Source organism: Callorhinus ursinus, unplaced genomic scaffold (assembly GCF_003265705.2).
Source record: "Callorhinus ursinus isolate GAN/ISIS: 27379988/994484 unplaced genomic scaffold, GSC_fseal_2.0 scaffold61, whole genome shotgun sequence".
NCBI classification, from domain to species: domain Eukaryota; kingdom Metazoa; phylum Chordata; class Mammalia; order Carnivora; family Otariidae; genus Callorhinus; species Callorhinus ursinus.
Genome location: NW_027397123.1, coordinates 1,935,443 through 1,949,249, shown reverse-complemented (window position 1 = coordinate 1,949,249; position 13,807 = coordinate 1,935,443). Strand labels below are relative to the sequence as shown.

Here is a 13,807-nt window from a genome sequence, read left to right as displayed (position 1 = left end):
AAGAACTATGCCAGGTCTTCTGATTCTAAAGTCCATTTTCTTTCTACTGTGTCAGTGCCTCTTACATTAATGCCAAATATTCATTCATTTTTGTGCCAGGTGCTTTCCTTCCTATAGTCTTTAGGGGAGGATGAGGGGAGGCAAGGAAGGAAGAGGACAAGGAAAGACTCTTCTGCCTGAGGGCCTCCAGAAGGTGAGCACCCACTGGCTTTTGGGATGTTTTCCCACTCTCAGGAGTATATATCTGGTCTCCCTGGCTACCTTTCTGGAGAAGCAATGTTTGAGGAAGAGAGACACATTACAGGAATGCTGCAAATGAGAACCTCCTCTTTATTCCACATATGGAAGCTGGTTTCTGGAGCTAGGTAGGGAAAGGGCTTTGGCCTGGCCCTACCTCTGTGTGGGCCCTAGGGATAAGGGTCTAGATTAGGGTGACAAGGCCTTCCTCCAGGTGGGAATGAAAAGTCCTGACCTCCAGTCAGTCCCAAATTAGGGGGTGGGCGCAATGATGTGGGGCATTTCCTTGGTGTGGTGAATATCGGCTTGGGGCAGGCTCCTCCAGGCGAGTTCTAAGATCCCATACTGAGTAATGCCCATAGGATTCATGGTACGGACATTATTCTGACCTGGGAGGGACACCACCTCCTGGAACTCCAGAGGACCTTTAGGGTTTTGAGAGCCACCACAAAACAGGTGGTAGAACAAGCGCTCCCCCGGAACCAGCTCCATGGCCTTTAGGGCCTCCTCATAGGTGATCTCTTGGAATTGGCGTTCATCTCTCAGTAACAGCTCCTGTAGAAGCTTCTGGATTCGGGGTGACTTAAGTTGGTACAGGTCCATGAGCTGGTAGAACTGTTCCATCCAAGCAGTGCTGTCTTTTGCATATCGTTGCTGCAACATCCGCAAGACATGGTACAGTGCCACAAATGTCTCCCAGAGAGGCACCTCTTCCTTTTTCTTAGAGACGGCCTGTGCCTTCTTCTCCAGCTTGGGCAATCTGGGAGACCTGCCTTTGTCCTTAAAAGCCCAGAAGTCCTTTTGAAACATCAGTGCAAGGGTTTGTTTGTCCACAGAGGCCTGGGCACCTGTGAAGCTGTCTCCTGTGGCAGGATGAAAGTGTTGCACCTCCATCTCCTTAAGAGCAGTGGATATCTGCTCTGCCCATGCACTCCTGTAAGGCTCTTCTAGAAGGTGCCAATTTACACCCTTTGGGGTTGGAATCCCTTTGGTACCTAATGGGGACTTTAGTGTGGGGACAGTGAAAGGTTTTAACCAGCTTTCCTTTCCTTTTATAGGCGGGATCACTTTCAGGTACTTTGGACCCATGGGCTCCTTACTGGGTTTTGAGATATGTGCGCTTCGTGATTCCAGGACCTGCTTGTGACGGTACACAATGGCTTCAAGTTGGGCCAAATGTAGCCACTCTAAGTTTCCCTTTGAGGTGAGGTCTTTGAGAAGCTGGCACAATCTGTGGAAACTATCCCTAGTAAGCTGTTCTCCTGCCTCCATCTGTTCTAGGACATGGCGGATCCACTCTATATCTGAGAGTCCTACCTGAGCACCTATTTCCTTGGCCCAGATTTGGGGCACAGGTACCTCAGTCTTTCTCATCAGAGCTGGATGATGCTGCAAAATCCACTGCCACTTGGGCTCTAGTGGTTCACCTTGGAGTTTGTGAGCTTCCATGGTCTTCCTCAATATGTGAGGTAAATATGGAATCTTTAAGTCTTGCTCTGGGGACTCCAAAACTGTATCCAAAAATTGTAGAGGTTTGGCCTTATATTTCTTCAACGGTTCTCCTTGTCTATCCATAAACCTTGACTCTGGAAGTATCCTGGATGCCTCAAGTGCTCTGGCCTTTTCTTCCCAGGATACTTGTTTCGTAGACACTGGCACTGGTATCGTCTCTTGCCTGCCCGGAGCTATTGAGATCACTTTCTTGGAAGGGACTTTCAGAACTTTTAGTTGTATATCACTGTCTTTGATATGAGGGATTCTTTTTCCAATAGAAGGGATTATTTCTCTTCTTTGGTCCTTTTCTCTTTCTGTTTGTGACTTAAATAATTTTTCTTTTTTAGAGATCTCTTTTTTCTTGTCTGCCTCTTTTTTCAGTGAGCTTTTCCCCTTTTCTTTCTCACTCAGACTTTCTGACTCTTCCTCACTCAGACTTTCTGACTCTTCCTCACTCAGACTTTCTGACTCTTCCTCACTCAGACTTTCTGACTCTTCCTCACTGATGCTTTCCTTCTCCCCCTCTTCAAACACTTCCTCCTCCTCCCCTTCCTCCTCCACCTCTTCCTCCTCCTGCACCTTCTTCTTCTTCTTTTTCTTTTTCTCCTTCTTCTCTTTCTCTTCCTTCTCCTTCTCTTTCTCCTTCTTCTTTCTCTTCTCTTCCACCTCTACCTCCTCCACCACCTTCCCTTCTTCCTCTTCTTCCTCCTCCTCTTCTTCCTTCTCCTCCTCCTCCTCTTCCTCCTCCTCCTCCTCAGACAAACTCTCTTGTTCTACTTGGTCTAATAAGCCTTCCATTTCTTCAGAAAGGCTCTCTCTACTTTCCTCTCGACTGGGAAGCTTTTCCTGTGGTGTATCAACTGTCTTTAGCTCTTTTCTCTTTCTCGACCTTTGTTTAAGCAGTGGTATTACCTCTTCATCCTTTGTTAGTCCTTCCTCTTCTTCTTCCTTTTCTTCTTCCTGTATGACTTCTCTCTGTTGTCTAGCCAATCTGCTTTCTTCCTCAGTTATTTTTTTCTCTTTCTTTATCATTCTTTTCATTTCCTTGGCCAGTTTTCTCTGCTTCTTAGCCAGTTTCTTCTCATCTTTGGTTACTTCTGGTTGTTCCTCCTCAGAAAAATCCCACTCTTTGGCATCAAGTTTATTTTTTTCCTTGCTCAATTTCCTTTCCTTAACAAAGAAGTTCCTCTTCATCTTTGTCATCTCTATTTCTTCCTGGGTCAGTTTCATTTCTTCTTTGGTAAGCTCTCGAAGTGCCTTTAAGACTTTGCTACTCACTTTTGATGCCTTGGAAGTGCCCTCCTTTTCTTTAATCAACTTCCTTACTACTTTGGCTAGCTTCCTCTCTTCTTGCGCATACACTCTCCTTCCTCTGGTAAATTCCAGTTTTCTTTTGGCAATGTCCCTTTGCTCTGTGGCCAGTATCCTATCTTCATACCTCAGTATCTTCTCCTCTAGTGACAATTTCCTCTTGATTAGTTCTAGTTCATTCTTAGTCAGTCTTATCTGTTTTAAGGTTTCTTCAGTCTCTCCTGCAGAGAGAATTTGCTTTTCCTCAGACAGCCTGACCTTCTCCTGGGCCAGTTTCTTCATTTCTGTGCCCAGTGCCTTTTCTTCCTTGGCACCATCCCACTCTCCTTTGAGCATTTTCAGTTCTTGAAATACCGCCCTCTTCTCCATAGCTAATTCCATCTTGTCCTGGGCTAGATTGTGCTGCTTCTGAGCCAGACTTTCCTCTAATTGGGTCAGCTTTTTCTCTGCCTCGTCCAGCTTCTCCTTCTTCTGGGAAAGTTTTTCCTTTTCTTCCATCAGCTTCTTCTCTACCTCAGCAAGTTTCTTCTTGTACACATCCAGTTTCTCCTTTCCTTGGTCTAATTTATTTTTGTTCTGTGCAAGGTTTTCTTTGACCTGGAGGAAGTTCTCTTTCCTCTGAGCCAATTTCACTTTCTCCTGAAGCAGATTATCCCTCTCCTGAGCCAGAGACTTCTCCCTCCAGTCTAGTATCGTCTTGTTCTTTGTGAGTTTCTCTTTGTCCTGGGCCAATTTTTCTTTTTCCTGGGCCAGTTTTAATTTGTTCTCCATCAGTTTCTTCCTTTTCTGGGCAAGCTTTTCCTCTTCCTCGGGCAGTTTCTCCTTGTCATGGGCCAGTTTCTTCTCTTCCTGGATCAACAGTTCTTCTTCCAGGGCCAGTGTTTTCTCTTCTTTAATCAGTTTCTGCTCTTGCCAGGCCAGTGTCTTGTCTTCCTGAGCCAGTTCCTCCTCTTCCTCAGCCAGATCCTTCAATTCCTGAATCAGTTCCTCTTCTTTCCGAGCCAGTTCCTCCTCTTCCCACATCAGCTCCTCCAATTCCTGGGCTAATTCCTTTTCTTGCAATGCCAGCTCTTGCTCCTTCTGGGTCAGTTTTTCCATTTTCTGGGCCAGTATCTTTTTTACCTCAGCCAGCTTCCCTCCTTTCTTTGCTATTTTCTCTTCTTCTCGAGCCAGTTCCTCAAACTGCTTGGCCAGTTTCTTCCTTTTCTGGGCCAATTTCTCTGCTTCTTGGCTTAACTTCTCCTCTCTTTTGGCCAATTTTTCCTCATTGTGGACAAACTTCCTCTCTGACTGGACCATTGTCCTGTCTCTCTGAGCCAGTTTCCCATATTCCCTGGCCAGTTTTCTCTCTTCCTGGGCCAGTTTTCTCTCTTCCTGTACTAGCTTCTCCTCTTCTTGGGCCAGCTTCCTTTCTTCTTGGGCTCGTTTCCTTTCAGCCTGGGCTCGTTTCCTCTCCATCCAGGCCTGATTATATTCTTTTTGGATCTGTCTCTGCTCTTTTGACATCAGCTCTTCTTGTTCTTCTTCTCTCCATTCCTGAGACAATTCTTCTCCCTTCAGGGTCAATTCCTCATCATCCTTGTGATCCTCACCGGATCTGGCCACTGTCTGTTCCCAGAACTCTAACCACTCATCCCATCTCAGCTTCTTCTTGACCACATCCAGCTTTTCCTCCTCTGGGAGTGGCTTCCTTTCATCTGTTTGTTGTTTCTTCTCTTCCTCAAGATGCTTCTTGTCCCAAGCTTTCTTCCATTCATCCCAGGATATCTTCGTCTCACCCTGGGCCTGTTTCCACTCATCCCAGGACTTCTTCTTCTCTTGCCAAGACAGCTTCCTCTCATCCATAACTGGCCTTTCTTCTTGCTTAACTACTTCCTTCTCTGGTTTGGCCACTTCCTCTACTGCCTGACTCACATCCCTCTCTGTTTTGCTCACTGTCTCTTTTTTATCCATTTTTATTTCCTGCTGAACTTCTTTCCTCTCTTGCTTAAAGGGCTTCATAAAGGATTTCGTCTCTTCTTTCTTCGATACTCGTTTTCTCTTGGTGAGGCCACTGGGTCCTAAAAAGATAGCTTTCTTTTTCTTGCCTTTTTTGGGAATCACCTGGGTTTCCTGCAAGTATGGCATGTCCTCTGCTTCCTTTTGCACTTGCTCTTGCTCCTCTGATATCTCGTCCTCCCTTCTGATGGTCATTATGTCATCTCTAATTGCCCCTTCATGAATAAAAATTGGTTTCTCCTCTGGCCAGGCTACATCCCAGTTGAGGTCCTCAAGCAGAACCTCACTTTTTTTCTCCAACAAGGGGCAGATCTCCTGAAAAAGTTCCCAACTGGGCTGTTGATCTGCCAGCACCTCCTGAGCCATGGCCACTAGCTCCATGTTTAGAGCTTCTGACATTTTTGTTTGGGAACCAGATATTCTAAGGGTCATAAGACGACATAGATCATCCCGCCAGGATGAGCTACCTTCAGGGATGGTCTTGCGGCCGGCTGCTCCAGTGGCACCCCGCCCTTTGGGTTTCAGCTGCTTCACAACTGGTTCTTCCTTTACAGCAGACGGAGATTCCTCAGTTGTAACTTCAGCTTCTTTTGTCTTCTTGCGCCTCTTTTTGGGTTTCTGAACTGTTCTTTTCTTGCCTTTTCTGTCATGTATTTTCCTCAGCATCTTCAGGGTCAATGCAAAATTGTCCTTTGAGGTGTCTTTCTCTGGAGGTTGTTGTTCACCATCTTTTGAAATCTTTAACACATTGATGGTTGAAGACATTCTAGAATGGGCGGCTGTATCCTCCACCAAAACTGGTGCAGCTTCCCTCTGGTCAATTTCACCCTCTAAGGGACCTGGCTCTTTGCCAGCCTCTTTTATCTTCTTGAGGGCCCGCCACAATTTTCGGACTGCAGGGAAATCAGGAGATGGAGATAAGGAAGGCATAGGAGGCTTAAGTCACATCTTTCCCACTAATGGTATGAGTAAGAGGAATTACTGTCAAAGAAGTAGTAACAGAGGGGGCTGAGGCCTTAAAAAAAAAAAAAGGATTCTCCTTACTTTATTCCAGTGCTCACCCCTTCCAAATCCTATGGAGATAAGCATTGGAGTCTCCCTGAGTTTGGGTAGATTCTTCCTAGGAAGTTTCTGTGAAAAGATCTGTCTGCTTGTCTCTGGTCCTACCTGATTGATATCTCTTGACCTATGTTAGCCCTAACTATATTGCCTCTTGGGGACCCTGAGGCATGAACCAAATCTGGTTCATGGTACCCCACACGTACCGTGCTTTTTGCCCCCCGCTCGGCCCCGTCTTTGGCCTTTGCCGGGCTTGACGGTAGCTTCAGATTCTTTAGGAATTACATCAGGTTGCTTGGAAAGGGATATATGTTCAGAAGTCCTTGAGACCTCTAAAGAGAAAGCAGGCTTTTCTTGTCCCTCTGACAAGGTCAGGTTTTCATTCAATCGCTGCTCCACTTGAGTATGAAGGATTTGGAGATCTGTGGCCCGCATCCCCAACAGATGGTCTAGGGATTCCTCCCCAATCATTTCATGCCTATGAAAGTCAAGGGAGAGGAAAGACCATGGTGAATCAGGGACAACAGGGAGAACGAACAGGCAGGGGGCTTGGCACAGTGGCCAACAGAGACAGTGTACGTCGAGGTAAAGGATGGCCAAGAAGAAAGAGGAAGTCTAGAAAGCCAAGGTGGCAGTGAATGGAGTGGTTTGTATGGGGACTGAAGGGGTAGGAGAAAAGAATGAAAAGGGGAACTCAAGAGTTAAGGCACAGATAGGAGCAGGAGAAAAAATGGAGACAGGAACGAGCAGTCAGGATTGTCAGGACGGTCTAGGAATGGAAGAAGACTGTGAAAGAGAAAAAGGACAGGAAGAGTTCATGGACAGGTATGAAGAGTTAGTTAGTGAAGGAAGGGAAAGGAAGAAGAAAATTAGAGGCTAGTTAAGAACTGCAGAAGGCACAAAGAACTTACTGCATCTCCTGGAAGGTCTCTCGGTGCTGGATCAGGTTTAAGAGTGAGGACTTAGAGTGGATTCCAGTGTCAGCCATAAGGTTCAGGGCCTTACTCCTCACTCTTTGGTCCTTGTCCATCAGTCCTTGGGCCAGAGGCATGGCAAAGAGATGAGTAATCATTCCTAGATGCTTCAGCCCTTCCCAGGCTAGCTCTCGGATCAGCGGTTTGGAATTGGTGGTATCATCCAGTAGACGATGGGCTGTTTCAGAGCGCAGGGATGAAGACACCTCATAAGAGGCAAAGATTTGCCCCAGGGCACCAATACAGCATTGGTACTTCAGTGGAGAAGCGTGGATCATAATGTTGAGGATTGTCTCCACCAGGCTATTAATAGCTATTTCACTCATCTTTTTCCCCAGCCAACTGCATTTTGCTGAGTCTGTAAGGACACTGTAGGTTATATCCTTGGACAATCTCATTCCTATGAAGTCTTCATCCTCCTTTTCCTGTGAATATTCTCCTGCATCACTTAGAGATGTTACCCTACTATGCCAGAAGAAGAATTGTTGGGACTTGTCCCAATCTGTTTTCCACACAGGTGAATGCAGGTTGCACTGTAGGTATATCGGACTGCCCTCCGGCCAAAGACGGGCACGAATCACTGAGTTGGGGATATAGCCGTCAGGAGCCAAGAGCCATTTACGCCCATGACCAAAGTAGCATCGCAATATTTGGTAGGGGTTGAGTCCATCCCAGGCAGTCAACTGTAGTTGGGGAGGAACCACGTAATGGGGAGGTTTGCCCACCTCCATCCCATCAGTTTCTTTTTTATACAAGAAACTGTGTCTGAAGGCAGGCAGTAACATGGGACTCCCTTGCTTATCTTCCTCTATGACATGTGGCACTGTATGATCAAAGGCAATGGCCCGCTTATTGACAAGTTTCTCTAGACTGACTAATTCCTGTTGCCCTTTTCCAAGGTAGATATACTTGGGCACAAACATGGTCTCAAAGGAGAAGAAGAAGCTTGGTGTGAAAGGCTTAGGGGTCTCTAGCACTTCATCTGTCATGCTCATAAAGGAAAGGCGAGCCAGCAGGGTTGGGTGAAGCAGTTTTAGACAGGACACCAGATAAAGACTCTGGTTAAAAGACACAAGCAAGTCACCCCGGTCATTTGCAAAGCAGAGTGGACCAAAGTGCAGCGATGAGTCCAGCATGGCTATAAGTCTGCCATGGAAGTTCCAGACCCGGACCGAACCATCAATACCACCTGTGACAAAAAGACTCAAGGACAGGCAGACATCAAAGGATGTGATGGTGCACTGGTGCAGAGGCAATGTCTCTATAAATACTGAGTCTTCTTGTGACTCAGAGGACAGAAAATCGTGGAACTTCCAGAGACGCAGACAGTTAGTCTCCGTGATAGCTCCCACAGACATGGGTAAGAGTATCAGGTGTCTTAGGTGACAGCTGCTGAGAATGCTGGTGAGGGGCTTCAAATGTACTTTCCTCCCCTCGAGCACAGCTTCTGATAGGTGTACATAGTCATCCATTCCATAGGAGCAGAGCAAAGAGTTTTCTCGGCTACCAAAAAGCCCTCCAGGTAGTGTAGAGAGTGCCAAGATAGCCCCAAAGTGCATGAACTTCTCTATCCGGGCACAGTAGTTCTGGGAAAGTACTCTTATCACACCACTCTGGTGTCCGGAGAACATGAGTCCTTGTAGACCCCGGCCCAGGTGGAAATGCCCATAAGCCAGGCATTGTACCCAGTCTTGAGAATTTGGTGAGGTGCACAAGAGATACTTGGCTGGGCAAGGGCAGCGGGTCGTGTCAAACACCAGCACCTCTGCGTTGCCCGTCGCTACAAAGAGCTCCTCTTTTTCTGGGTCATAGGCCCAGTCCACAGCCCGGTCTAGGATCATGAAGGGCCAGGTGAGGACCAGAAGATCCCCTGTAAGTGGGGACACAAAGCGCAGTAAGCCATCCTCCGTAGTGCACAGGATCCGGAACCAGTTATCACCGCAGCGGACCCGACGCAGCTGCTGGGGAGCAGAGCCGCAGACACTGAAGAGGCTGTAGAAGCAAGGCAGACGGCGCAAGGAGAAAGTATGCATAGTTTGGCAGAAGAAAGTAGTGTTGTCGATAAACTCGAGTTCATACAGTTCCTCGCCAAGTTCTAGTCGCCGCAGCAGGTTCCCCAAAGTCAGGTTCCACTCCTTGATCAGGCCTTCCTTGCCAGCCGTTAGCAGAGTGTGGGCTTCTGGCCGGCTGCGGATACAGGTCACTGATGAGAAATGGGCCTTGAAACTGTGGAGAGAGTTTCCCCGGACAAGGCTCCATACTTGGATTTCCCCAGTCTTATTTCCGGCATAGAGAAAGCCCTGGTCAAAACAGGTGAAGCAGCAGGTGATAGAGGAGCCGCTGGTGGTGGACGTGAACCTCTGAACCTCTCCTAGCTGGCCATGGCCCTGGCGCTCAAGGACCCTCACCACCGTCTCACATAGCGCAAGGAGGGAGCCATTGGGGCCGTTCAGCCTGATGTCCTGGACAAGCTCCTCTCCAGGCATGGGGACCATGTGGGCTACTTGGAGGCCCTTGCCGCTCCGCTCGATGATCCAGGTGACCACTGCCCCCAGGATGCCTGACAGAAGCATTTTCATTTCCGGGTCATAGCAGAGGCAGTTGATGTTAAAGCGGCAGGGCACTATACCCAGGGGTTTGAATGACCGGAAGTGGTCCCCAAAGAGCCGCAGGATCAGGTCACCACAGTAGGCCACGAGGATATGAAAGGAACCTGTGTGGACCATGGACTGGATGGGCGGCAGTTTTTCAGTCATGGAGAATGTTCTTTTCTCGACCATGTCCTCAGTTTTGCTCTTCATCCATACTACAGCCTACAAGAGAGTTAGAGGAAAACGGCCTGGGAAAGATAGTCGAAGAGGAAAGGGCAGAATATGCAGCTCCTTTCCCCTGTGCTCATGCTGAGGAGGACTTGGAAGACTCTCGAGTGTTTTTACCACCCTCCCCGCCCCCCCTCCCCACCCCTGCCCCGGTTGTGGGAATTGGAAATACATAGAGGCAGCAAGCCTGGGACCCTTTCCCTAACCTTGGCCTATTTTAAGGGAACCAGAAAACCTATTCAAGGAGAGACTGTAATTGAGGAAGGGAGGAGGGGGGAATCCTAGATCTAGGCCATTTTCATTCAAGAGGTAGATCTCCCTTAGTCTGGGGTGAGAGCTTATGTGGGCATGGCCCCTGTTGAATGAGCTACGAAGGAGAAGAAAGGCGAGGCAGTTTTACCTGTATTTCTTTGGTGCTTGTCACCCAAGAGAGGGAGGCAAAGAAGTTGGCATCACTGAAGTAATAGCATATAAGCGGCATATTTTGCGGATGGCGAGACTCTCTGAACAGTATCTGGGACTGGTCACTCAGCACAACCACTTCATTCTTTGGGTCTTCTGATGTTTGCTGGGGAAAGGCATGGCGTGAAACGAAGAGACTAGGACACGTGCACTGAATATATTTTCACACAAGTCACAACTGAAGCCATTCCCAAGGTCATGCCTCATGCCTGTTACACCCACACATGCACGACTTGTCACTCGTAGGACACCTACACTTCACAAGCAAGTAACACAATGCCCAACACAAGAGAGAACCAAACCCCTATAGGGCCTAAATGGGCAAATTTCATGGTGTGAGCACAGGGGAAAACAGATGTTCTTCCCAACATACCCGTTCACTAACACTCCCCCTTCTGTCTACAAGGTACAGATGTCGTAAAAGACATATTTAACACATTACCCAGGCAAGTGCACCACCGCGGACCTACACAAAATGTAACAGAGCGTGACAAAAGTCAGTGCAACTTTAAGTTCTTAAGGCTTAAAAGTGCACAAAGGTAAGACACCAACACCCTGCCTGGCCTTTAAACTTGACAGAGGAAGGTAATATATATGCAATATGTATTATCCCGCAGTGATAGAGCGTATGCTATGACACATTCGCCTGGTATAGTTTACACAAAGCCAACCGGAGCAAAACCGAGGTCGGCAAATGTTCTTTCTGGTGCCTTCTCCCTTCTCTTTTAGAAAAATCTGTCTCCCCAAAGGGTTGGTTCCTCTGACAATGCTCCAAAGTGTTCACCTTCTACTGTCCAAATGTACTTGCAAGAGTTCCCTAGGCTCATTTGGAAATGAACGGCCCACTTCCTACTAAGGGGACAATTGTCTTATGGTCTACTGTGCCTGTTTTCTGCTTCCCTGGAAAATCTATGCTTCTTTGAAGTGCTCACAACAATTAAAATAGATAGAGGCCAATAACATGTTTATGTCCTACATATGTATTACCTTGCTTTTATGTATGATGTCATTTACCAAGTATTTAAAATCCTTCCACAGGGGAATGAGTCTGGTGGAAGACATCACCTTGATTATTCCTTGGTCCACCTCAGGACCGTTGCTTAAAAACCTGTGGGAATCCAAAAGAGGCCAGCTTAGCCGTTACTACTTTTTGAGAAACTAGGACTCAGAAGTCAAGATCCATGAACTCATGTGTATTGAACACCTTTTGAACATCAGGAACTATCCATAAGACACATCTCATTTAACCCTCAATGAGGCCCAGGGAGATAGGTATGACCCCATTTTATAGATTAGGAAATCGAGACTTGGGGAGGGTGAATAAAAGAGTTGAGGATTGAATCTTAACATTGGCTGTCATAACCCTGTAGGATATTATAGGCGAAGGAAGCGTGGAGGGGGGCTAGAAAGGAATACAGTCGCAGGCAAATAATTGCTGCTGGTGGTGTGTCAAGAGAGCATTTTGCAAGGACTTGGGAGTTCCCAGAGTGCAGTCCTTGGATCTCCTGCACTGGGATTCCTAGGGAAGGAGTCTGTCTTAAAATACAGATCCCTAGGTACCATCCTGGACCGACTGAAGCAGAACCGTGGCAGTGGGACCCAGGGACCTTCACTTCTAACAAATTCCCTAGATGATTCTATGGACATTCAAGTCTGACTACTGAAATAGGAAATTGAAATGAGGGGGCCCCCAGGACTAATAGTCGACCCCACCTTGCATCGCTGGAGGAAGGATCCAGCCCTCTGGCTTTGCAGGCCTTTCCAGGCTTTTGGAATCAAGTAGCTCTCTCACTCATGATGCATCTGCTGTTCATCAGCCTCTTCCCCATTCCCTTCTCCTTGGCCTTCATGAGGACAAACCTCTACTTTTCCTTCTTGGATTGGGAATCCTACTTTTAATAAGCCCCCCTCTGTCGGGGAGTCTGTCATTGGTTTGACCATGGGCTTATTTCCTTCATTTGTAAAATGAAAGTGCCAGCCTTGCCTACTTCACAGGATTGTTGCAAAGATCAAATAAAATAATTCCCGTGAGTTCCTTTTTAAGTATACTCTGAAGCAACAAACAATACGATTGCTGTTTTTAGGCTGGTCTGGTTCTCAAATATTTGTTTCTCTCCAACCTCTACTTTGTACTTTTCAGTTGCTCTGGAAACATGACAGCTAAATTTATAGTCTGGCCAGCAGAGGGCAATGGAGGCCACCCTTGTGCCTGCCAGATGAAGGAAAACCGATGCACTTCGAGTTCGAAGAAGTAGCTCCTACCAGAGTGAGATCCTTAGGCCAGCAGCATCAGCATCACCTGGGAACTTGTTGGAAATGCAAATTATCAGGCCCCACACCAGACCTACTGAATTGGTAATTATGACGGTAGGGCCCCCAAATCTGAGGTTTACAATCTCTCTGGCTGATCTTAGGCACACTAAACTCTGAGAACCACTTACCTGGAGTGGCTGGAAGTTCCAGATCAGTTTAGCCTGGGCCACCTGAGGTGAGGTCAGCAGGACCCACCCACTGGCATGGCTAAGCCTAGGCCCTGTGTTACCACAGAGACTTGGTGGCTGGATTTGGGGGAGGCAGTAGGCAAAACGTATCATCCTCTCATGTGTAGAGTGGCTTAGAGTCACACCCCCTCAAGTTTTCACAGCAGTCACTTGTTAGAGCCCCCCCCCCAAAGTTTTCACATCAATCCCTTCATTCCTTCTCAAAAGAATTCTGAGAGGCAAATAATATTATCTCCATTATACATTACGGGGAACATGAATTCAGAAGGGGAAAGGGATGTGTTCAAGGCTACATGGGGCAGATTCAAGACTAAGATCCAATCCACAGTTCAGGCTTCCTCTACCATATCAGAGGAGGGAGAGGCTCTGCCAGCTGATGCCAAGGAAGCTCTCTGACCCACAGACCCACTAATGGGAACTGGTGACTGGCTGTCAGACACTAATGTCCCCTCTGTCTCTTTCTACTCTCCCCAAGGCTGCACGCTGCCCTCCTGCCATACCTTTTCCCATTCTCTTCCCCTAGAAGCCTACACTTGCTGCTCCTTTGGACCACATTTCAGGAGCCAGTGTGAGCTGCCTCAGATCCTGCACATCAGTGGATGGTCCAGTGGGCCAGGGCCCACAGCTCATATTCACTCTCCTGGCTCCTCCTTGAGGCCCCAGAGCTGCTGAGAGAATAGTCATTTGTAACAAATTTGCAGCCACTGCCCTCACATTCCATTGTTTCTAACATCTCCTCTGGGTCCAACTTCTCTTTGGCCAGCCTGCAAAAAGCAAGCAGTTAGGATCCCTTGGGGGCACATTCCTTGGGGGTTAGTGAGAAAGAAGGCCTTTGAACCCCAAGCCTCTGTTGTTGTTGTTGTTGTTCTTGCCACTCTCTCCTAGCCCATATACCAACTTCCTTAGATCACCCTCAGAGGACATCTCTCTCCTAAAGTTCCCCCACCTTTGA

General features: G+C 47.5%; 1 protein-coding gene across 1 annotated transcript; it reads right to left on the bottom strand.

Moving 5' to 3' along the window:
* Window positions 1-310: 310 nt before the first annotated feature.
* WDR87 (WD repeat domain 87) lies at window positions 311-11,580 on the bottom strand. The gene is made up of 5 exons (XM_073885176.1): window positions 11,342-11,580; window positions 10,293-10,460; window positions 7,011-9,886; window positions 6,306-6,577; window positions 311-5,933 (listed from the first exon to the last, which is right to left on the bottom strand). The coding sequence occupies exons 1-5, from the start codon at window positions 11,414-11,416 to the stop codon at window positions 490-492; spliced, it is 8,835 nt and encodes a 2,944-aa protein (XP_073741277.1). The 5' UTR covers window positions 11,417-11,580; the 3' UTR covers window positions 311-489.
* Window positions 11,581-13,807: the final 2,227 nt, after the last annotated feature.

Coding starts and splice junctions, on each gene's coding strand:
- WDR87 (XM_073885176.1), bottom strand. CDS start 11,416: ATGTCTTCCACCAGACTCATTCCCCTGTGGAAGGATTTTAAATACTTG. Junction 10,461..11,341: donor ACATCATACATAAAAGCAAG/GTAATACATATG, acceptor GCCTTTCCCCAG/CAAACATCAGAAGACCCAAA. Junction 9,887..10,292: donor CAAGCACCAAAGAAATACAG/GTAAAACTGCCT, acceptor ACTCTCTTGTAG/GCTGTAGTATGGATGAAGAG.